Source organism: Pleurodeles waltl, chromosome 4_1 (assembly GCF_031143425.1).
Source record: "Pleurodeles waltl isolate 20211129_DDA chromosome 4_1, aPleWal1.hap1.20221129, whole genome shotgun sequence".
Classification (NCBI taxonomy): Eukaryota; Metazoa; Chordata; class Amphibia; order Caudata; family Salamandridae; genus Pleurodeles; species Pleurodeles waltl.
Genome location: NC_090442.1, coordinates 395,271,788 through 395,298,057, shown reverse-complemented (window position 1 = coordinate 395,298,057; position 26,270 = coordinate 395,271,788). Strand labels below are relative to the sequence as shown.

The 26,270-nt window shown below is 41.0% G+C and overlaps 1 protein-coding gene across 5 annotated transcripts in view; it reads left to right on the top strand.

Moving 5' to 3' along the window:
- Window positions 1-26,270, top strand: part of ITPR2 (inositol 1,4,5-trisphosphate receptor type 2) — a 1,367,642-nt gene that overhangs the window by 287,037 nt on the left and 1,054,335 nt on the right. For all 5 annotated transcript variants that reach the window (XM_069228605.1, XM_069228604.1, XM_069228603.1 and 2 more), the window contains exon 5: window positions 1,913-2,071. In XM_069228605.1, coding sequence (XP_069084706.1) covers window positions 1,913-2,071 — 159 coding nt within the window. The remainder of the gene's footprint in view (window positions 1-1,912; window positions 2,072-26,270) is intronic.

Sequence of the window (26,270 nt, the reverse complement as noted above, 5' to 3'; positions counted from 1 at the left end):
GGATTGTATTCCAAAAGTGAGAAATCTGTGGTTAGAAGTATCTATTTGGAAGAATAAGTTACTTACCTTTGGTAACATTCTTTCCGGTAGATATTCTAACAGCAGATTCTTCACCGACTCTCCCACCTCCCTGTTCTGTGTGCTGGGCTCTAATTCCATCTAATAAGCTCTCAAGGTTAGAGATCTGCACACTGGCCAAAACCAGTTTGCTATTGCGATCCTATGTCTGGGGATGCGTACAGCAACTGATGTCTGCGCAGACAGGCGGCACTTATATGTGACCCCATTGATCACTTTCAGAGTGGAATGCCATTTGCTTGGAGCCACACAACACCACTTACTGGACCTCAGCGTTATTGCTAAAGATTTTCTCGATCCAGTCCAATGCCTGGGGAATATTCAAAAGGTGAGGAATCTGCAGTCAGAGAATCTAACAAAAAGAGTGTTGCAGGAGATATGTAACTTGTTCACCTAAAGCAAAACTGAGTGTTAGAATGCCAGAAAGATTTTACAAAGCAGCATATTTAATGGTTGAGATACGTACTTCTGATTCACCTGACTTAACAGCAGGTTTGGGTGGTTTGACGTCACAGTTGACCCCCTGGTAACTCATTTGAGACTCTTCTTCCAATCCAAAAGGGATAATTTCCCCTGTCACTTTTGCCATATCACAATCACATGCACTCAGTACCTTTTTCACCGCACTGTTTTTGGTCACTTTCTGGAGTAACCAGTACAATTGCTGAACTTCTTCGTGCTTTCTGGCTGCTTCATGGAAACCTTTTCAGCTGCTTATTCTTGGTTATATTATTCTTAAAAGGGTGCCTGCCGAAGTGAAACCATTGTTTCTCTATATGCAGTACGCTAAAAGGCTTATGTTGCAGGGATTTAAAAGGGCACTAGTGATACAAGGTAAGAAATTTTAACCATTCCCTATGGAATACATTTTTCAGAGACTTCCAGCTTTATAACCTGCCAAACACCCTCCCTTGCCTTTTCAGAATCACCTTTCTGTATCTGAAGTTCTGTCACACCAGCAGTACAGACTCTGCCATTGCTTCGGGTCTTAATGTGAGATTTCATGCCCATTTGGTTCCAGAAATTCATTGAGGAAAGTGACTCGTCGTGTTTATGGAATTTAGATAACAGTGAATTCTCACTATATAGTTTCAAACTTTATATTCACCCTCCTCTGTCCCCTTCCCTGTCCTCAAATTTATTATTCTGTTCTTGCTACACAATTTTATTTGTTCAATATCTTGGACAACATGTGCTTGGCATGAACCGTAAAAACGTAATGAATTTTATTTAATCAAATTCTCTTCATGATTACTTTGCCTTTGTTCTGAGGCTGTGGCAATCCTGATTTGAGTAGAATCATGGTTTGTGTCTGAAAGGGATAACAACTAACGTCCCATATCATTCTTGCCCCGCATTCTTTTCTTTCTCTACAAAAATGTTGCCAAGTACAACCTGCTGAAATTTGTCAGAAAAAAGACTCAATATTCTGAGTGAGCTGCGTAGCATGCAGGAAACCATGCATCATTACCCTCTGAATTGAGGGCCTTTGATGTGGTCTAGCAGATATGAAGTAAATGCATGGACTTGCTCCCTGTGACATACATTGAGACGGTTGCATCTGGATTTCTCCACCAAAATACTTATAAGCTGTCCCATGTTATTCACGGGTAGGACAAAAAAACTTTGAGGACTCTGGTTTGCTGTAGCATTGGTTAGCTGACTAACCTCTTACCCCGAGCTTGTGTGAAGATACTTGGCTACTAACCCGCCTTAGCCTGCCAACTTTTTACTTAAGGCATATCGAATGACTGTGGAAAGTCTATCCCAATAAGAATTGTCAACAAATGTCACTTGTAGAATACAATTGATCGTCCATTTTTTTTCATTACAGTTACTTCACATAAAAAGCAACAAGTACCTCACTGTTAACAAGAGATTGCCAGCTCTTCTCGAGAAAAATGCCATGCGGGTGTCCTTGGATGCTGCAGGGAATGAAGGGTCGTGGTTTTACATTCAACCATTTTGGAAACTCAGGAGTGAAGGTGACAATGTAAGTGTCTTCTGAAATTAACTTTCAGAAACTTAATTGAATTAATTCTAGGCCGAGTCAGTACATTAACACTTAGGGGGTTATTACAACTTTGGAGGAGGTGTTAATCCGTCCCAAAAGTGACGGTAAAGTGACGGATATACCACCAGCCGTATTACGAGTCCATTATATCCTATGGAACTCGTAATACGGCTGGTGGTATATCCGTCACATTTGGGACGGATTAACACCTCCTCCAAAGTTGAAATAACCCCCTTAGTAAACTGTAGTTTTATGAGACATACTATGTTAGTTCTGTTATTCTAATATTAAATGTGTGTATATTAATTGTATGCATTTGTAAGACATGTCAGTTATATTCAGATTTCTTGAAGCATAGTGTGATGCATAGGTTTACATAGTAGGAATGCGATTTGAGACATTTGAAAATCATCCAGTTTATATGATTTGTAAAAGAGTTGAGGCTCGAAGGTATTCCTAGTTTACAGTGTTGGTGTGTTCCTGAAGCTGTAACGGTAAACGAATATCCAGGCCATAACCTGGGAAGAAGAAGTGATCCACCAGGCCTTTTTCAGATTTCTTGCAGTAGATCTATTGCGGAGATATATATATAGAGAAGATGCTTTTAAAGGATGACACGTTGAGAGTGAAGACACCTTCTCCCTTCTCAAGCCAGAACTCATGCTGGTGTTTCATGCTGTTGTACATTTAGAAAATATTTGAATGGGAGTGTGCATAAGTTGTGTGTCAAAAGAAACAAAAAGGGGAGTCAGAATCGTTCTTATGAGCTTAACTGTGTCACTATGATTTTTAAAGAAAAGAGAGTGCGTGGAAGTCTCAATGCGATTGGCTGTATGAGTTTGATTGATAGGTACAGGGGGACTGGTGTAGATATTGTACATTTGGTGTGAAAACGGACAAAAGCAAACTGGTGAAATTGAAAATTAATAAATGTTTTGAATTTAACTGGAAATATATAGATGACTGTCGTATGATGATTAACATGTGTTTTTATTGTATGTAATGTTGCTCATTGATCCTGTATCAATTCTGTCTATTTCTTGATATGAATATTCAATTAATAAAAGTAGAATATGCATTAGTAATTTGGTTCCTCCCTAGATATACTATAAACTGTGCTGTGTCCAAATAAATATGTCTGTCAGGAGTTATACAAACTGTCTGTTTATTAGTCATTAACATTGTTTTTAGTATAGTAGTTTGACTAACAGTATGGTTGGATAAGTAGAACTTTGCAATAATATCGAGGAACCTATCATCACACAGCCTAGAGATTCCCCTGGCTACATGAGGAAAAATCCCCAATATTATTACAAATGTACTTGTTGGCTATGGGAGTCATTTAGAATCGCACATTTCAGTGTAAATTGTGTCTTTCATATTCTTGTAGTTTCTCAGTTCCTGCTTCTCTGTACATCCCTATCTCATTGATGGAGCAGGTGCAGTGGTGTCAATGCCCAGGGTTGTGTGGGGCCTGTTACACCCCAATTTCTCTTTTTGCCCCCCTAATCTGCCATGTGGATACAGAGAGGGCACATTTATTTACTTTGCATTAGGGCCCATGGCAGCCTTGCTCTACCACTTTTACATTATAAATGGGGAGTAGATTTCTCTGGTGTAAACTTAGTCCGCTTTGCCATGGATGAGGAAAGCTCCTCAATAATGAGAAATTATATTACACATGAAAATCAAAAGCAAAAATAATGAATTGGAAGATGACCAACTTGAATGGTAAACGCATATTCATCTTGCTCGAAAGTTTATTACCTCATGTCAGTGTAGGTCGGGATGCTACTTCCAATAGCACCTTGTCTGATTTCAGACTTATCCCATTCATATATTAGCTTGTTTGAGGCTTGTGTGGAGTCCTACGGAGGCAGCTTAGTGTCTTCCATTTTTGAGGACATATTACCTCTGTGATAAACAGATTTCCTTGTGTAAAGCATGGCACTATGTTTAATAAGGGCTCAGGGTCTCGGTGTGTATAAAACATTCTAGCTGAAGCCCAAAATGAGCAAAGGAATGTTCTCAATGGTACAACACACTTGGTGCTGGAGTCCTCTTCACCTATGCTTGTGTGTGTGTCTTTCTGAGTCAGATGCGCTGCTGGAGCATTGCTTGCTTTATTAGCTTATAATTCAGAAGTATACCTGGACAGTTTATGAATATTCTCAGCCGGCTCAGTTTCCTGGGCTGAATGCAGATTGTTTAAGTTGGTTGGATTCCTAGATGTTTGCTGTTCGCTCTAGCAAATCATAATTACACCCTTGATGAAGGACGCGGAGCCTCTACAATCCCTTTAGTAGCCATTGAGCTGTGTTTGAGGTATTTTATTGCACAATCAGATATGTAGCCCCTCTTTAGGCAAGCTGTAAGCATGATATAGGAACAGAGCTGACACTTGTAGCGCCTTAGATTAGTGATTATTAACTTTTCGACTTCTGTGGACCCCCACCTAGTCTTTACTGGAACCTCGGTACTCCCACTGAAGTATTATTGAAATCCAGGGTTCCCACTGAATCATTATTGGAATCCGGGGAACCGCGCTGAGTCATTACCGGGAACCCTGGCCTAAGCATTTTCGATAATTTGAACCGCAAAACAATACACAAGTATAGAAATCAAACTTATACTTATCAAACAAGTACTTAAATTATGAAATATTTTATTTGATTCACAAACAAATATAACACAATTCGATAATTTAATTTTAATGGGAAGGTTGGAGCTTTTCTAAATTCAATTGAGTACACACATCATCCACACTGTTTTCTATTTGATGCAACCCTACAAATCAATCTGAGGATTCTAATGACACTTTAGCTGCCAATTTCAAATTAGTTCAAAACGGTTTAAAAGTCTGAATTTTCAATTTTGTTTCTTTATAAACACTTTATTAATTTGTTAATATTATTTCATTTTCTCAGCAGTCGTGGTTCCCTGCTAAGAATTGCAGAGCCCCATGGGTCCCTAGACCACATGTTAAGAACCATTGCCCTACATGACTGGTGACTGCGTTCGTATGATAGTGGTTCCTGTTTCCTAGACTTTTTTTTTTTTTTTTAGACAGCGACTTTCAATCAATCAATCAAAGAAATTTGTAGAGCTCGCTACTCACCCGTGAGGGTCTCAAGGCGCTGGAGGAGAGGAATCCAGGGGGGTTGGATCGAACAACCATGTCTTGAGGTTCTTTCTGAAGACCAGTATGTCTTTGTTTTTGCGAAGGTCGGTGGGGAGGAAGTTCCAGGTTTTGGGGGCGAGGTAGGAGAAACACATGCTTCCTGTGGTGGTGCGTTGGATGCGGGGGACTGTGGCTAGGGCGAGGTCGGCTGATCGGAGGTTGCGTGTGGGAGTGTGGAAGTTTACTCTATCATTGAGATAGGTTGGGCTGGTGTTGTGGAGGGATTTGTGTGCGTGGATGAGGATCTTAAATGTGATTCTCTTGTCTATGGGGAGCCAGTGAAGGGATTTGAGGTGTGGAGAGATTAGTTCGTGGCGGGGGAGGCCAAGGACGAGGCGTGCGGCTGTGTTCTGGATTCTCTGGAGTTTGCGTTTGAGTGTGGTGCCGGCGTAGAGGGCGTTACCGTAGTCTAGTCTGCTGCTGATGAGTGCGTGGGTGACTGTCTTTCTGGTTTCTGGGGAAATCCATTTGAAGGATTTTTTTTTAGAGTGCAGAGTGTGTTGAAGCAGGAGGAGGTTAGAGCATTGATTTGCTGTGTCATGGAGAGGGAGGGGTCGAGGATGATGCCGAGGTTGCGGGGGTGGGCGGGGGGCCCTAGGTCGGTGGGCCACCAGGAGTCGTCCCATGCGGTTTTGTTGGGGCCGAAGATGATGAGCTTGGTTTTGTTTGAGTTGAGCTTGAGGTGGTTAGTGGTCATCCAGTTGGCGGTGTTGAGGAGAGCGGCGTGTAGGTTGGTTTTGGCGGTGGTGGGGTTGCGGATGAGGGAGAGGATGAGTTGGGTGTCATCTGCATAGGAGAGGATAGTGATTCTGTGTGCTCAGAGGATGTTGGCTAGGGGGATCATGTAGATGTTGAAGAGTGTGGGGCTGAGGGAGGACCCTTGGGGGACTCCGCAGGTGATCTTGGTAGTGTTGGAGTGGAAGGGCGGAAGGCGGACTCTCTGGGTCCGGTCGGTGAGGAAGGAGGTGAGCCAGTCTAAGGCTTTGTGGCGAATCCCTATGTTGTGGAGGCGTGTGCGGAGTGTGTGGTGGCAGACGGTGTCCAAGGCTGCAGAGAGGTCTTGGAGGATGAGTCATCAGTGCATGCGATGAGGGCGGTTTCTGTGCTGTGGTTCTTGCGGAACCCAGATTGTGAGGGGTCAAGGGTGTTGTTTGCTTCAAGGAAGTGGGATAGGCGGGTGTTGACTAATTTCTCTGCAACCTTGTCGGGGAAAGGGAGGAGGGAGATGGGGCGGTAGTTGGACAGGATCTCTGGGTCGGCTTGTTTTTTTTTTTAGGAGAGCGGTGATTTCCGAGAGGAGTTGATTATGTTGTAGAGTATGGGGGCGATGGTAGGGCTAGCTTTGTAGTAGATGGGGTGTGGACAGGGGTCGGAGGGGGAACCGGAGTGGATGGAGTTCATGGTTTTTTCGGTTTCTTCGTGTGAGGTGGGGGTCCATGTGGAGAGTGTGGTGGGGGGGTTCTGAGTGGGGGTTGGGTTGGGTGAGTGAGGGGTATGTGTGGTGGGTGTGTGTGGTATGAAGCTGTTGTGGATGTCCAGGATTTTGTGGAGGAAGTGGTTGGAAAGGGCGTCACATAGGGGCTGTGTGTGTGTGGGGTCTATGTTGCTGACTTTGGGTTTGGCAAGTTCATTGATGATGGTGAAAAGTTCTTTGCTGTTTTGAGAGTTGTTGTCAAGGCGTGTCTTGTAGTCATCACTTTTGGCGGGGCATATGAGTTGGTGATGGGTGCAAATGGTGGTTTTGAGGGTGGAGAAGTTGGTTGTGGAAGGTTCTAGTCTCCATATTTTCTCAGCTTGGCAGCATTTGGGCTTGGAGTCTTGGAGTTCAAGGGTGAACCATGGGGCGTTCTTGATGTGGCGGGTGGCGATGTGTTTTCTGAGGGGGGCTAGTGTGTCGGCGCAGGTAGTGATCAATTTGGAGAGGTTGTGTGCTCCAGTGTTGGGGTCGTTGGTGGGGGGGGGGGGGGGTTATGGGCCAGTTGGGAGTTTAGTCATTCTGTGGGGATCTTGTCCCACATGCGGTAGGGTGTGGTGTGATGATGGTAGTGTGTGGGGGGGTTTGGTGAAGGAGAAGTGGATGCAGCGGTGGTCAGTCCAGAGGAGTTTGGTGGTGTGGGTGTAGGCTATGTGTTGGCTTGAGGTGAAAATTGCGTTGAGTGTTTGTCCTGCTGAGTGGGAGGGTGCGGTGACCAGTTGTTTGAGTCCGAGGTTGGTGAGGTTGTCTATGAGGGAGGTAGTGTTGTGGTCTTGTGGGTTTTGACTTTCAGCACTGTACTAATTTCTTCGTGATTAAGAGTCTTTCTTCAGCATGTCCTCTGGCGTAACATTAAAATGCCAAACATTTACAGTTTCACTAGAACAACAACTTTAAAAAAATGTTTTATTGAAAGTATTGGAAGTTTCATATTGCACAGACACCATAGTTGTTAAAATTGGAGCATTTTACACAGGTGCAAAATAATTTACAATCAACATTAAGTAGAAGTAAGAAATGTGTGAAATTGTGCAAAACCATGTATTTACATATAATCATATCATATGCATAATACTAATTTATGTTCAAATCTTGATTAAAAAGCAGCTTTCCTTAAATTGATGCCAGAACTTGCATTTGAAATTAATCACACAGTCAAATCATATGAAAAATGGTCTTCACTTAATCTTTTGTTTCCAATTTTGTATATATTCACTTTGCACAGCAATATGTTATTGATTGGAATCAAAATAGTACTGTTATGTTATAAAACACTCATTACGCACTCTATCCAAAAAGATCTCTAGGCACAGTAACTTACTAAGCACTAGAGGCATACACTTGAAAAAAGAGCCAAGTGTTAGGCTGGCATCGAAAGAGAAGAGTGACATTTGCTAAGTATGGAGAAGATGGCACAGAATTTCAGAGCCTAGTCACAGAGAAGGGAAAGCACCTGCTACCAAATTTAGACACAGCCAAGAGATTTGTAGCATATGAATGAAGAGTCCTACAAAGGTTGTATTTCTGAGAATGTCTGTTGATAAATGCCGGAAGCTCGCTCAACAAAGGACTTTAAACTGAACGTGTTAGTTCATTGGTATATATGGAGTTTCTCAAGTTGTGGGCTGGCATCAGCAAATCAAGGAACCCCTGTGATTAATCTGGCTGCATTGTTTTGGTTACCTTGCAGCATATGTAGTAAGTATTGCATTAACTCCAATAAAGGGAGTTAGTGTAGTCAAGGGTGCACCTAATGAAGGCCCTGACAGAAAAATGATTGCAATCCACCAATAGAAATGCTGAATATTTGATACAAAATTGAGATGCTAAGTACAGGAGAACACTGCAGATACTGTTGAGTCGATGCAGATAACTGAAACTCAATCTTCATTCCCAGGGTTTTCACCTTCGTGGAAGGAGTTGGCAGCAAGCCCGTCACTTAGGGCCAATACGCATCCAACCAAAGGTCACTACAATTATTAAGGACCTCTGTTTTGCCAGCATTTATTTTAATTTGTTGGTTCCCATTCACTTCCAGCTAGAGCTCATAGATTGCTGGAATGCAGCATGTGAGGAATGGTGATTATATAAATGCACTAAAATGTGTTTATCGCAGCATACATCTGCTCTAAAATGTTTTCAACCAGAGCATTTGCTGAAAAGCGCACATGCATTTTAAATGAGTGTGAGGAGAGTAAAGAAGCATAAGAAACTCCACAGCGGACAGATAACGTATATGGGCTGTGAAAGGTGGTAGCATTATTTACTGTGGAAGATAGGGTAAAAAATATTTAACCCACTTGTTGGCGAACCCACCCAATACAGCAGACTGTGTCTCAGTTCTGAGCAAGAGAGCAAGAGAATTTTCTTAGTATCAACATATTGAAGGTATCACACAAGTCTTTGGTATGAACAACCTGCTCTGAATCTTGAAAGTATCACTTACGTCTTCCCTAATCCGAAATAACCACTTCTGGACATTTGTAGAAGTGCCCTTTTAATTAGAATAAAAGATGTGTTTAGTCTCAGTTATCAGCTTCTTACATATATTCAATTGAATCCTATATGAATTTTTAGCTTCCTTGGCTTGGTGTGAACTCCATTTGTAATCCGCCTTGCAAAGTTTAGTGTCAGTCTCTTCATTATTGGGGGTACCAAAGAGCTGCTTTAGAACATGGAACACATCGTTCAATATCTTCATGTAACCAACTGTTAAATGATGCACAATCAATATTCTTCAAATTGGAGTGATGGAGAGTATAATGTGTTTCCAAATCTTCACCTGAAACCTCCAAATTCCTTTACCTCAACTGCTGGATATTTGATCTATTTCTCATAGGCATAAAATTGCTTTGTGTGAAGGTTAAATACACTTTAATGACCAGACAGTCAGACCATAAGAATTGTTCTAATTGGAGATCAGTGATAATCACATGAAACATCCAGAGTTGATCCAAAGTGTGTCCCTTCTCATGGGTAAAAGCATAAATGTTTAATCAAATTTAGGGAAAAGAGGATGTGACAAAATTCAGCCGCCTTGAAATCAGAATCCAGATCATCAATTCAAGAAGTGTAGTCACCTACAACAAGGAATCTACTATGGTCGAGAGATAAAAAGCTAAGTAATTAGTAAGACTAAATATGAAAATGTAATTTTCTACTTTTAATTAAAAAATTAAGTTGGCTGAACTAACGTTGTTAAATATTCTCTCAAAAGAATTTACTATTCCCCCTACCCAGTTTGGTGAAACTTCTGTTTTGAAACAATGTTTTATAGCCTTTTGTGACGGCCAATACAATTTCAAGCCCAGTGCTATTGGAGAGCCCAGTTTACAATAGTAGCAACAAGTCCAAATGATTAGCAGTGATCCAGTCATCGATTTCAATCACATGTTTAGAAGTGAGCATGTATTTTTAGTAGGCAAATTGTAAATTAGAAACAACACAGAAATCAACAGACTTACCTAAACAAGAGAAGAAGTAAATGCCATTATCAGCTATGGACTTGAGTGAATTCTCTAACAGCACTTCCTTGTTTCTTAACATGAGTCCTTTTCATAAATAATTTACAAAACCGGCATAATTTCTGGCACCGGCCAGTTGTGATCAGGTTTGCACTTCATTGGTGCGTGTGCACTGTGCAGGTATGCTAAGTGTCCGGATAAATTATGTTGTCAGTTGGCATACATGTCCAGAGTACGGCACTCAAAACTACTAAATAGAAAAAAGCAAATCAACACCCACCTGGTAACTGATTTCTCAAAGTATGGATGAGATCTCTTAAAACAATACAATCACCACAAAAGGACAATAAAAATGCACCTGTTCTCCCTCTTAACTAAAGTGCAATAAAAAGTGGTCTGTCTTTTTCACAGAATCTCTAACTTGCACTGAACTTACTCAACTAGTGTTGTGTGGACGCGCAGAGTGTGTAACTAAATAAAGGCCCCAGGCCCCACACATGCCCAAAGCACAGCACCAGATATCTTGTCTCATTCTCAATTTCATTGAATGTGTGATACAAGTGACAGCTTCTCTTAGAACTTTCTGTTTCTGCTTGTACTTATGCACTTCTTATATCTTTGTTTAAATCGAAAGGAAAAATGTATCTTTGTGCCCTCAGGTACTATGAATTTGAGATGGAATATACAAAGTAAATAAGTCTTATCATGATTTCTTAGCAGACACATCAGAGTGATCGCACTTTTAAGTCAGCAAGGACTGGACTTACTCTGCCCTTTTAGACTGCTCTCAAACATTCTGTCTCCCGCTGTTCCACTCAAACCCACTATTCAACCAGCTATTGTCTCTGCTTTGTCATCAACCATGTTTAACATGGCCAGTTCTTAGTCTTCCTCATCATCTTGCATGCCTTCCAGTTCTAGTCCTATGCCACTGTTGCCCAGCTTCCACTCTGTTTGGACCTAGATGTATATCTGGTCTTGCAGCATATTTTGGCACTGTGGGGTGGGCATTTGCAAGTGAATGATAGAGGATTTCTTTACGTTGAGACTTGGTGCTTGCTCAGATCTCTAGGATGATAAAATCTAGCCTTCTAAAATCTCAAGCCATTAAAACCCTTTTGCTGTTTCCACTATACAATAAATACCCATTGATGGTAAACGTGGTCCTGTCTTCCAGGCTAGATTACAGGAAAGCACTTAAGCTGGAGATATAAAAAGCTTTTATTCATAAACTGCAATTGCTCACAATTTTATGTCTAGTGTGTATTTTCAGAAAATAGGATTATGTGTGCTGGAAAAGGCATTGGCTGCCAATTTGGTAGAATATTGTCTTTAACTTCTTGTTCCTAGTTTTCACGGATCTTCTGTTGAATATGTCTTTGTTTTCTTCAGGATAAACTCATTCCATGTCTCCCAAAATGATCACTGCAATATTACATGTAGTACTGTACTTAAAAACAGTGATGCATGCAGTGCTAGTGGCTTTGCTTTGTTTGTGTCTAGCTATGGGACTGCTCTTCAAATCCTCCTACGCTACGACTAACTGTATGCCCTTTTTAGGAGGCCATTAAGGCCTGTTGTTTTGCAGAGAATACACATTTATGGCCTAGCTTATCCTGTGATGGCTGATGATTCAGGCCCTTGTGCCATTACGCTTAGAAGTGCACCTGCACTTCATTAGTACTGTTAGAAATGGGGTCTCTACTTGGCAGAGGTATACACCCTTGTCCAAATACAGACCACAGTCCTAGTCAGGGTAAATCACAACACAATCCAAATTATCCTGTGCCCACCCTCTGGTAGCTTAGCACTGAGAAGTCAGGCTTAACTTAAAAGGCAGTGTGTAAAGTAGTTGTGCACTAAATCATACAGTAACACAGTGAAAGAACCACAAGAATACACCACACAGGCTTAGGAAAATAGATAATATTTATCTGAATAAAATAAGTTAAAAACAGCAAGAATCCTATAAGCACAATTTGAAATATCATTTTTAAAAAGTTTAAAAGAGTCTCAATCCTTAGAAATTATCAGTTGCTTCTTTGTTACACACAGTACCTGGGATGTGTCAAAAATAATGATGTACAGAGACCACAGAGGAGGAGATGTGTTGAAAAATAAGGTGTTGCGTCGGATTTTCCGGCGCGGCACAGACAATGCCTTGTTTCTTTCCACACTGCAAGGGTTTGTGCAGTTTTTCGGCATGCAGTCTTGGTTTCTCACTACGATGAAGGGATATTTTGATGTCCAGGGACGATGCGTTGAAAATCCTTGATGTGCTGGAAGGAGGAGCAGGCGCTGTGTCGATCCGGTAGGCGATGAATCAAATTTTCTGTTGCAAGGCAGGCGCTGAATTGAATTTCCAGTCAGGAAGTCTGTGCTGCATCGTTCCGTTCGGCGGTGCGATGATTTCCCAATCGCAATGCAGGCTTTGCATTGATTTCTGCAGGCATTGCATCGATTTTCAACGCACAAGGAGTTTCTTGAAGAGGTTAAGTCTTTGATGGCCCTGAGACTACAGAAACGGGAGGCAAGCTCAATCCAAGTCCTTGGAGAGCACTTCAGGAGGAAGGCAGAGTCCTTCCAGCAGAGTCAGAAGCCAGCAGGGCAACAAGCAGGGCAGCAGTCCTTCTCACCAAAGCAGTCTAGATGAGTCCTTTGGGCAGCCAGGCAGTTCCTCTGACAGCGTGCAGATGTAGGTCTAGAAGTGTCTGATTTGGTGGGTTCAGAGACCCAGTTTATATACCCCAAAATGACTTGTTTTAAAGTACACAGGTTCCCCTTTCAGCCCAGTCCTGTCTGCCAGGATCCCTGTGGGGGGTTATCAGTCCTTTGTGTGAGGGCAGGCCACTTGCCTTTGAAATGTAAGTGTGAGCCCCTCCACCCTTCCTGCCTAGGAAGACCCATTCAGTATGCAGATGAATGCAGGTGTGACAGAGTGTCCCGTGTTTATGGTTGTCTGGGTGGAATGCACAGGGGGAGCTGTCAACCAGCACAGACCAGATGTGGATTGGAAACAGGCTGTAAACCCACATGGCAGTAAGTGCATAGAAATGCCCACTGTATAAAAGTGTAATTTCTAAAATAGTAATAATAAATCCAACTTCACCAGTAAGCAGAATTTTCTATTACCAGTCTGGCAATACCAAACAAGACATGGCTACACCTTCCATATCAGTATCTCCCCTCAAAAGTCTATGGGGGTAGGTCTAATGCTAGTTTATTAGAGGAGCTGGCCTCGCAGATGTGGAAAATGAATTCGATTTTTTCACTACCAGGACATGTAAAACACACAAGTATACATCCTGCCTTTTATCTACATAGCACCCTGCCCTATGTGTTACCTAAGGCCTACCTTAGGGGTGACTTATATGTAGAAAAAGGGGAGTTTAAGGCTTGGTTAGTAGTTTTAAATGCCATGTTAAAGTGGCAGTGATACTGCACACACAGGCCTTGCTATAGCAGCCCCGAGACATGATTTTGTGGGTTGTACAATCAGTGCTGCAGGCCCACTAGTAGCATTTAATTTACAGGCCCTGGCCACGTGTAGCGCATTTTACTAGGGACTTACGGTAAATTAAATATGCCAATTGGGTAGGAACCAATGTTACCATGTTTAGGGGAGATAGCATATGCACTTTAGCACTGGACAGCAGTGGTAAAGTGTGCAGAGTCCTGCAAAAAGAGGGTCGGAAAAATGAAGGAGGCAGGCAGAAAGTTAGGAGATGACCACCCTAAGGCTGTCAGGTCTAACAAGTATCATTCTTTCATTTAGGAGTATGGTAATGGAGTGTGGCGAGACTGTAAGTTAATACCATCCAAAGCCACTAAGCTGTATAAAGAACTACTGCCACCTTCATTTAACACAGCCAGACCCCAACTAAACAAATACGCTTTTGCTTCATCGTTATGATTATCCTCTTTGGATGAAGAGTGACTCTGTCCACAACAGACTGCATAAAACGCCTCCCTCTAGTCTACAGACATTTTGAAATTAATATCCCATTCATGTGTCTCATTCTTTCTTGTTGAATGGCATTAAAGAAAATACTATTTTTTCCCCAAATCTCCCTCGACTGTTGAGCTGGTCAGACCCTTGTATTGCAGCAGCAGGCCTATTCAACTACATATTAAATAAACCTTTCAGATGCTCTGTAACCTTTACCACTGCACCATCTGCAGGTTGAAGACCTACACTTGTGTACAGGTTTGGGTCATTTGAAGTTCAGAAACATTGTACTACCTATATGGTCACACATGTAGGGAGGAACATTATTAGGCTTTATCAATTCTAACATTGAAAGAGGTGTTGTTTTGAATAGTCTGATAGAGAATACTTTATATGAAACACTGGATCCCATGAAAATGGTTTCCTTTACGAGATGTTAGTATGTATTTTCATTTGTCTATTATAATTCCCATCATCTTTCTCATTGTGCTTCAGTCAAGCGTTTACACATTTTGTAAATCATTACAATTCCAGTGCTTGGTTCCTTCTACAAATGAATTTACCTCTGAGAATTTACAGTCTGTTATTGACCTACCTATTAGCTCTTTGCAATACCCTCACTGACTTGAAAAAACTGGTACCTACATGGGAGGAGCACTCAGATTAATGGTATAATATAATGTTTTACGTATGTATGCTAATATCGATGAATTTTAACTACAGATTGAATTTCACAGGATACAAATCATCTGGCTCAATGTGAGTTATGAGCTGTCTGCTCTCTTACGTGACTGTAGGTAAGGGTGCTTTCAGCATGGCATGCAGGAGTATGTTGCATTGGTACTGCACTTTAAAAACATAGTTTTTCATTGTCCTTACAGTGTTTACTAATGAGCAAGGTTTATGTTGTCAGTTCATCCTTCTGACAGATCTGTTCAATCTTGTGGTTTTAAATAAATGTACACAAGATCCCTGGCTTGAGAAACACAATACGCAAAAATATCTATTTTCAAAGTTGTTTGCATATTATTTGCTTTCTAAGTTACATATTTGCAGATATTCTTGCAAACACACTTCTGTCTGCTCTCAGGTGGGTTTTTCTAAAATGAATCCACGTTATTACAACAGCATGCCACGTTTGTATTTAAAACTCAAAGTGCTTGTGAATAGTGTGTTTGTATTTCGTTTTTTACAAATCTTGTAGAAACATTGCATGCTTTTATAACATCTTTCTGTGGTGCATAGAAGGACACATTGGTCTTTATGTATCAACGCATTTCCTGATTGACACAGAATGGATAGATTATTTTTATACATCAAGCAAATTGTCATAATTACTCAGTAGACCTTGCATATTGTGTGCTTTAGAGAATTGACATTATTAGTGCTGATGTATACTCTGTGTGCTGTCATGTATTCATCTTGTGTGTTTTAAAAATCACAGAATACGTAATTATGATGGTATGTTGTGGACATGAAATGGTGTTAATCGGACTCCAAAAAGATTCAGTGAGCTAGCTCCCAGTTAAGCATGAATGTGACATATAGTCTTCAGACCTCGCTTTTCTCTCTATAACTTTTATCAACAGGAGAGTGAGGTGTATAGTGGAAACATCAATGGGAAGGGTAGTACCCACCATACAGAAATATGAAGGTTTTCTATATTACGGACACAAACACTTGTAATCACTGATGACACACGTGCACTCTCATGCACGTTTCAAGTCTTTAGATATCTCTGTCTCAAATACTACTTCTCTCTCTCTTTCTATCTCTACTTTTCTGACTCTCATGAGTAGGAGATTGTAACAAATATGAGAAGGGCTATTACCAATAATGGAAAGTAAATTGTTAGCAAATATTGTTGTACAGTAAGCAAAAATTAGAATTTCTGGTCCATGTGTGTACTATCAAAATGTGGTGTCCTTGTTGAAGTGTCGTGCCAAAGGGTGTTCTCTTTGTATGGAATGAGTCATTGTTAATGTTGAAGGTAGGTAACTTAAAATCTTGAAAATACAGTGACTGGCCTCGGATCAAGTAGTTTGTCAATTGACTAAACTGGAAACTGACCTCTGAACTACTAACCAGCCTCAGATCAACATATTTGTCTATTAAGTATGGGGAGCTGACCATAGAACCTCAACCTCTAAAATGGGGGTCTCCAGCCTTTTTTATAGTGAAAACTATAGAAGAAGCTAAATAAGGCAGCTTTAAAAAGAGCTTGGCTCACAGCCCGATAAGCCTTACTTGTCCCAAAGGAAAAAAAAAACAATACCTCTAACCTGTGTATTGACATTCAGTCCAGAAGTCAATAGGATCAAAAATAGAATTAAATCGAACTGTAGAGTGCTGTCTAACTTCAATATTTATAGCCCTCTTTTCTCTTTTAAAAGGGGAACTAACATCTAGTAAGGGCAGCCAGACAATAGGCATCTGAGGGATTGACTAATCTTTTGATTTTGTAGAGAAGTTACGAAAACTGGGATAACTCTTCCTCCACAAAAATATTTCAATTGTAACACTAAATTCATTGTGTACTGCTTACTATGTCCTTGCGATAGGATTTACATTGGTTAGACTTGCCCACATATGAAGAACGCAGACCAAGAATTCTATGCAAGACTCAAGTGGCACCATTAGTACAACACTCTGAGAGCATGAGAAACACTGACAATGACATAAGATGGACTGATATCTTTGTGACTTCCCTGGATGGGAGAGGAGGATCCATGGAAACGTTCCTATTATGTACAGAAGCTACATATATTAAGAAAATAAACAGTCTACTGAGGGGCTAATGAAGTTGATGAATTATGGCCATTGATCAGACGCTAAGCAGAGGTGTAATAAACAGGCATTTTGTTCTTGTGTGTATTTTTGGGTCTCATACATGGAGGATGGTTTCCCAGACAGGCTGTTCACCGAAGGGTATGCACTATAGTATATAATCCTTGTATCTGTGTAAGTATGTAAATAGACTCAACTGCACGCTGGAAGTTATGTTTAAATGATGAACGTTTGCATTTTCTTCTATTTTGTCTGTAGTATGTCTGATCTTGTGCCTCTGACAATTTGTAAAATTTGTATTTATTTCAAAGTATGCCAGTCTGATGGATTTTCTGTGTACCAGTTTTCAACCACCTTTTGGAGTGAGCTGCTAGGCAGTGCCTAATTGTCTAAGCCTGATAACGGTTTATCTGCTGATATTCATGCCTTTTAACCATTGAGATATTTCATATGTTTCATTGTTAGCTTGCAGGCATAATTTAGTTAACATCACACAGTTGTCAGGTATCCACATTACATTGCATTTTACAAGATGGCTGAGGCAACTGAAGACTCAAACCCACCTATGAAGCCGTATCCTCTGAGCACTTATGTCATCCATTGTGAGACACACTTGGAGGAAACTGTGTGCCAGGCTAGGTTATGAGACGGTTGTCCAGTCCAAGATTGTCTTTTAATGTTGAGATGTAGGTTTGAGAAATGTACCATTGTCTGTGCACTCCTCCTATTTGCTTGCCCTAAGTGAGCACCAAGGTACACCATTGAGATCATAATATAAGCGACCATTCCACTTACTTGTGCTATTCATTGTTTCCCTAATATTACGTAGGGTATAGTATTTTGTATTTAACAGTGTGAATGAGGTATTTTATATTCAGATGTACCTCCTTTACTAATGTGATAGAGGGCTCCCTGAGGCTGTCAAAGCCACCTGTTGTGTGACGTATGCTGGTGGACCTAGGTAAAGGGCATGTGACTAGGGTCCAGACTTCCTGCATTCCCTCTGTTTTGAGGCCCCACATGTGGTGGTGTAATTTTCAAGTGATCACGTTAAACTAAGCTAGTGGTCATTCCATTTTGCAAACTTTAGTTGTCACAAGGAAAGTGCACTTGTTTTTCCATTGAACTTTGGAGCACCACAACACCAGGGTAAGCAAGTTTGTTCTTGACATTTTGTAGACAATGAAATGGTGACACTTGTCAGCCCATGTCACATTAGATGTCCTGGCTTGTTACAGCTAGATTGACCACTGTTTGAGATAATCCTAGTGAGCGTTTACAGTAATGCACCAGATGTGACCTAACAGGACTAAACTGTTTTACCACACATTGGGACCAAAGAACTATGTGTCATTATAGTTATTTTAGTTATTTTTAAGTGTTCATATACTACATTGTTGAGTCTTGAGGAGGCTAGAGGTTAATAGACCAAAACATATTAACCATATGGAGTCCACCATGGAAAACTGAAGAGGAAAGCCACCCGAGGTAGCCACTAAATACTTGATAGATTAATGGCTGCAACACAAACTGACTTGATATTTTGTGGACTGTCTACAGGTGGACCATGTTCAAGTTATAGGACTGGACGTCTCATTGATCAAATCGTGATATTGACATTGTGCAATTTGATGATGATTGTCAACACATAAACTGTACAGAATGTAAGATAAATGCTGATTAGATAAATTGCTAATAACTTGATATTTATTTAGAGACCAATGTATGGATTAGATGTGTGGTATAATTTGGCTGAAAAGTACAACCCATATATTGAAAATAAGATATCTCCATTTATAATTGAGTGTATTATTGTAGACAAAATACCGCAGGTGAATTCTTCCAGCTAGAGAATCCTATGTCTTGCACACCATGATACCATGGCCATCTTTGTGCCAAGGTTGGATAGCATATTGACCAGGGTGCCTATAATATGTTATCCACGGCTGTTATCATTTAAGGACTTAGCCCCCCCTTCTGTAAAGGATGCCTATAATCAGGCCACTCATGCTCTTAATGTATAAATTATTTCTGCCAGTATGCCACAACTAGACCAACAACGTCCAAAATATGTCAAGGATGACTATTATTATCCTGCTGCCCCTAGTATTTCAGGATGTGATACAGTTGAGCCAGAGATGAACTCCTTGTTATGGGGAGGAGGGGAGAATAAACTTTTGGTAATTTTAACACCAGACATAGTTTCCAGGGATTAGTAGTTTCCTAGTGAGGGACTCAATAGCATGCCCACACATAAATATGCACACATGCATACACAGACACATGCCCTTGAGGCTCTTAATTGTCTCCGCTCTGGAACCAGATCATGCTCTCCTCACCTTCTAAGCTGATCTTTCACACAAGTTGCCCTTTTTCAGTCTGGATCCTGCAGTGCCGCACTTTGTGGCCACAAAGGTTACTGCTCTAGCTACTGCTGGTATTCTTCTTTCCTTGCCCTTTGATCGCACACACAGTGTTACTGATAAAGCAAGGATTAGAGTACGGCCACTCTCTTTGTGACTTTGTTAGAGTTAGAGTAGACGCATGGTCATGTGGCAGACCACATTGGCTGATACAGTGTGTGTTTGAATGTTATAATGAGACCCTGCCATTGGTTTGACTGGCTACCTCTCTAAGGGTCTTGGGACGAACAGTGCTGCCTTCTTTAGTAAGTACATATCCTTTGAATGATGTAGGGAGTTTGACGTCACCTCTGAGAGCTACTTCTAGCCTGCTGCTGAGCTACCAGTTGGAGACCCCCAGTTCTGAACACTTCTGTGTTTCAGATATGTAAAGAAAGGCTCTGCCACTTCAATGGTGGTTGAAGTATGCTAATGTGTATACTACTATTTTACATAACTAGGTACATATTATCCAGTCTCTGCACCACAAACATATAATTTCCATGAGGAAATTTCATATGAAAGCATACAGTATTAATCTTTGTAGGTTTCTTTGTAGCAGATGCATATTTTAAGAATTTTCTAATGTTCTGGATAAAACTGAATGGATATGTTGACACTGTAGGATGGAAAAATTGGCAGTGCTGGTATTTGGTGCAGCATTTCATCATGGTGAACTGTTTCAGAGTTTGTACCTGCACCCTAACAATGCTGCATTGACTATGGCTTTGCTGTCCTTAGAACCAAGCTAATTTTATTTCCCATGTGGGAAACCAGCATAAACCCACACAAAACGCACCCAGAAGGAACTATTTATGTATAACAAGAATCTAGTCTATGACAAATGCTTTTAAAATGTCCACAGTTGTTCAGTTTGCAAATGTAGGATCCTTCCAAATATGTATGATGAGTATGGGTTGGCAAATTGTTTGGCTACCTGCCACTTAAAGGAGTACCCTAAAACCTTAAGTGCTACTGAAAACCTTGGTAATAGCAATATTCGGTTGATGACACCTTTTACTTGCTTGGCTTTAACAGCATTTGGCTATGCCAGCTTCAGCACAGATTAACAGAGAATCAGTACTCAGGATGCTATGCCCCTTTTGCTGTATCCATTCGTCATCTAGTGTAAATTATAGAACCTATTCACAAAAGTGTTTTTGAGCATGTGAAGAATAAATCATGTAGTACTCGCAGATAACTTAAAGTATTGGCCCCAGAACATATAACATGGGAAGATTGCAAAAGATCCTGCTACACAATTAGTACAAATAGAAATGACTGGGCCCTATTTCCATTTTTATTAACTAGGGATTGTATGTTTTGGGGCCAATTCAAAAAGGCGTGTATGAATATGTGGAAGGGAACTGCTGTAGTCCTACTTCTGAGCTCATAAAATGTTTTTCTGAGTCGGCCCTTTCATGAATACCCTAAGGAAATTATGTCCAAAACTGTCCTGTGAAAACTTTGCAAATACGTTTCTGGACAAACACTAAGTATTGGCATTTCGACTGAATCGCTGAAACAAATTTAGGAGCTTCTGCCATGGATTTATGTGTCGTTTAACCCAATAGGTGTATCTGATCCCAGGATTTCAGGATGCATGTCATTCACCAAATTAGTGAAAGATTTTTTTTATCATTACAAAGGTCTTTCTACAAATTGTTTTTCTATGTATCCTTATGGTGCTTGCGCCCATGCCTCTCCTTTTTCTTCTTCTTACCATATGCTTGCTCAGAAGAGAGGGGAGAGGCTTCTTCCAGTAGCAGACATTTGTCACTCAAAACATTCAATGTGTGTTTATAAAATGTATTTCCATTCCTCGTGTGGCTCAATTAAGTTAATGCAGCTATACTGTATTTTCATACATTTAGTTGTATAAACTCTAAACTTCATGTCCACATTTATCTTGTTAGACTCATAATAAAGCATTGACCTAGAAGTCTATTTGGTGCCTTTTGACATAAGTGGCATGTTTATATATGAACTTATTCTAAAAATGGAGACACAATCCTTTTGATTTACCACTGCTGATATCAGTGGGTGTATTCCCAGTGGGATTTACAAACAAGCTTGATGCTAGAGAGTCCTGTCAAACAACGGGATAAGAGGACAGACTTGTGGGTGATCAGTCATTCCCGTCGGGCATCCATCAAAGAAGTACTTTCAAGCAGGCTTGGGTGAAATTTAAACAACGGCCACAAAATTCCAGCATTGTGTAAAATGTCTCAATATTTCCATTACATTTGCGTCATGTTTGCCCGAAAGTGACTGAAAATGTCTTGCAGAGAAACATTTTCTGCTTGAACCAGTCAGGTGACAGTATCTTGCAAGCCAATTTTTATGTAAGGTGCTCACTTGCTTGTTAAGTCATACCAGATACCGGTAAACCAGTTTTAGCTGAAACAGTGTAATTTTTTCACAAACAAAATTACAGCAAAACAATTTTCAAGGTCATTAAGCCCTGATCAACAATATTTCAATGTATGCATCCTATCTCTGCACTGAAACGCCAGCCTTCACTCACATGTAATGAAAAGTGAAGTATTTAAGACCAGGCATTTCTAGCCTATCACCAGTAGCTGAATCTCTGAAACAAAACTGCTGGTGCATATATGGTGCTTCAACACTCTCGGGTAATGCTTTTGCATGTATCTCTGCTCATACATCAGAGCAGCCACAATCTCCATCTTCTGTTTGGTAGGGTTAGAGATCTGTCAAAGCCTAAACATACTTTCTTAGCATAGCCCTGTCATGATTTCATTTGAGAAAAAAGCACTACTATAAATATTAAAAACACTGATGTAACTAAAATAGTCTTCACTTGAAAAAGGCAAAATGTTTTTGTCAACTATTTTAGTGTATTCATGTATGACTACCACTGAACGAACCATCAGAGGGGTACTGTGATTTTATATATCAAAATAATAAGAGACCATAATCTGTCAGTACTTAAAACCTGGACGTTATCACCTGAAACCCTCAGGACTCGTACACATTAAATATGTACATACGAATGTGGTTTATTTTTTATATAAAAAGTAAAATGTAAGTTGTTTATTCTGGACATTTACCCAGTTGAACAAATGTGACAATCTGAGCATACCAAATGCATTTATATGGAAAAAAAACAAATATTTATTTCCTCAAACTGGTGTCAGTGTTTGCGTCCTAGAATCATAACATGGAAAGGATACGGGTATAGATATTTTTATCAATAGGCTTTTTACTTTGGGGAGTACAAGACCCTCACCCACATATAGTGGCATGCTTCATCATTGGGCTTCCCACAACACCGTGTGTGTCCCAGTGGCCTCAACCACTTAGCGTGGGAACACGTTTTCTTTCTTTTTTTTTAATAGGTCAGGGAAAGGCAATTAAAACAATCTATGGCTATTCATAAATTACATTTATTATGATATGCCCTTGCTGGATTAAAAAAATACAGTATTGTCAATGGAATTTGGTTGTGATCACGTGGCCATATATTCTAAACTTTCACTATGTTTCGGTAGACCTGAATATACTGAAAAGTCTCTCGAATATTTTCCCTTACATTAACATCTTACTAATATCTGTTTATTAAGTGGGCAAACTGGTGTCTAACATACCCTGACACACTGTGCAATGTTTTTCCTTTGTTTTATTGCTTTTCGCTTTTTAGTGTTAGGTGTTTTGCTAACTTCATGTTATGGAAAAATACATACATAAAAAAACTGTAGACATTCATTCTCAAAGGGGCTATTAATGAGCCGTCTTCATCCATTGGTCTGTTCAGTTATCATTCACATTGAGATTCCTCTCATCATAGCTTTTTACATGGGTCACTGGTTTAGCTCGCTTTAGTTAGTGGCTTTCTTTTGCTGTAAATGAAGGGATTTTTCCTGATCGCGTGTGCCCAGCCTCTTAAACTGAAGTGCACCTCAGGGCTGGTGTGCTAACCTTTTACTTTGCTAATGCTTTTTTCTTTCCATTCTTTACCATAGTTTATTCAGAAAATGATCTTTGTATATATAAACTATACCTTCATGTTATAGTAATTTGAAACAATTTGTACATTTTCCTTGCACATTATACTTGCCTGTCATATGCATTAAAACTCAAAAATGATTCTGTATTTGTTCTAAGTAATTCATGCTGCCAGGGAGCCCGCCTGTTGTTCGTTTAAATTATATGGGATGGTTATATTCTTAAAAATGTCAATATTGTTACTGCAAGCATATGGCGTCCATGTTGTGGATGGATTACCTTTTTACTCTCTTTTAATTGCCTAATTTGCAACATAGAAGGGTGAAAGAGCAGTCCGTTGAATCACATACTGTGATAGCTAGAAGATCAAACAGTACTCCTGCAAGAACATTTGGGAGAGGATTAATCCAGGAGTAATCTATATTGCATCAGAACAGGGATGGAATTGCTGCTGGTCTTGACTAGTAACGTGTTGTGTTGCAGGGAAGAGTACTAGCTGGATGTCTTGTTTCTGGTGCTGCAGTTAGGTCTCTGGTGTGTTGATGTGCACTCAATCACAAAACGCTCCCACAAAGCATCATATGGCACAGACCAAGATAAAGTAAAAGACCGCCAAAGTAGATCACGTAGTTTTTTAATCTTGTATATTTTTTCACTTTTATGAAAGTTCATGTGACTGATAGTATTACCTGTGCTGAAGTGACACTGAATTTGACTTATCATTCGAATGAATGATGAGTTGTTGAATTGTGACACCAGGCAGTGCACCTCAATCGAGTATTTACAAGTAATCCACATGAGCGGCTTTTTTGTGGTTCCAAGGAATGCCTTTGTTTCATTGCTGGCCATCTAAGGATTGTGTGGACTGCAACACCCAGCGGGCAGAGAGGCGGCCCGTAGAGTACCACAGCTACTTTCAATTGTGTACGTGCTACATAGTACATCTGGGTGCCACGCTGCATTGAACTGTTTTTCATTGCTGGCCATCTAAGGATTGTGTGGACTACAACACCCAGAGGGCAGAGAGGCTGCCCGTACAGTACCTCAGTGCTTTCAATTGTATAAGCGATACATAGTACGTCTGAGTGCCCTTCTTTGTGGGACTTCGTTTCGTTGCTGGCCATCTAAGGATTGTGCGGACTACAATATCCAGCGGGCTGAGAGGTGAGAGGCTGTTCATTGAGTACCAAAGCTGTTATCAATTGTGTGGTTGCTACATAGCATGTCTGGGTGCCTGTGGTGCTCCTGGGCTGCTCCTGGGCCGCTCCTGGGCCATGTCTGAGCAAAGCCTGGGCCAAGGGAAGGCCCGTCTGTGCCTGTCAGAGCCCGTAAGAGGCTGGGGCCCTAATCACCACCCTGCCTCTCCTTCACCGCCCCCCGTCTGTTGGCCTGACGGCGATGTGGAGAAGATAATTGGTATTGGGATCGCTTATGTTTTTTCATTAGCCTAAAGGCGGCCAAGCTTGGAAGGGCATTGATTGAAGCCTTCCTAGTGTTCTTCCGTTGGTGCTGCTAGTGGCTGGTAGGAGTTCTAGCTTCCTCTTATTTTGTACCCCATTGTTTATACCCCACTTATTTGATTGTAATGTTTTGTAGTGATTTGGGCAAGGGGATTTATTTGCAGGCCCGATATGGGGAAGCAGAAGGCTCCAACTAATCCTGTGATGACCAGGGCTGATTATTTTAATAGGACGGCAGGCATCCTTGATGAGGAAATTGAACTGGCTACGCACAGGTACTCCCGCTCTCCATCTTTGATTTTGTCTTCTGAACTGCCAGAGACATCTTTATCTGCACCTACCAATGTCTGCCTGGGAATGTTTTCTCCACCATCTTCAACTAGTTGTAGTTGAGAGGGTTCTTCTGTTGTACCTCCACCCATTCTTTCATCTGTATCCCTGGACCAGGGTAATTCTCCACTCATCGGCCTATTCGCTCCTAGCAGTTGCTGGGGAGCAGGTGCTACTGAAGTTTTGAAGAGTGGCCTCAGAGCTACTGGAAAGAGGAAGAGGCTAGAGCCCAGTGGGAAATCCAAGCATACTAGGGCCAATTTGGGCCAATCATCGAGGGCTGACATCCCCGAGGTAGTGGGGCAAGTTAATATGGAATCTTTAATGGACTCCCTTCATTCCCTTATAGTTGCAGCCCTGGATGTTAAGCTGGAGCCCATTCTCCAGCACCTGATGGCAACCGAGATGGAAGTCTCTAAAGTCATTACACACACTTGCCCACCGCAGCATATTGGTGCCCCTGCACCTAGCCCTGCTCCTGCTTGTTCTTCTAATAATGCATTGATGTGTTCTAGGCAGTCTGTGGCAGGGGGCAAAAGGAGGTCATCTGTTGCAGGACTGGTGAGGGCTGAAGGGTCAGTGGTCACAGAGGGGGGTAACACCTTACCTCACACGTCTTCAGGGGGTGCTGTGGATGGTGGGGCACCTGAATGCTCACAAGGTTCTGGGTCGGACATTATGGACAGGGGAGGCACAGACACTTCCAGAAGTTGGACTATAAGATCCCCTTCGTTCAAACCTGTGCACCTTGACTTACTCCCTGAAGAAACCTTGTATGTTGTTATTCTGGGAAATGTCCCCTCACTTTCTGCTGACTCCTCAGAGACTTTCTACCAATTGAGGAATAAAGTTGTGAACTGGCTGGGCAAGAATACCACAATGGGGGTACATGTCGGAGCCTATATTAATTTGGTTCAGTGAGTAAGTTGGCTAGGGAATGGAGAGAAAACCCTGATGATGACTGTGTGGTCATAAACTTTAATAGGCCACACTTGGCAGGGATGATTCTGGACTGTTTAGGGGTATGCTGTCTAATGGCTTTGTCTCCTCTATCCTGGCAAAAAACCTACGTGAGGCACTCAAACCAAAGTAAATATACCATTTAACAAAATAGGATAGTGAATATCATTAACATTGTATATGCTTCAATTTGACATTTCAC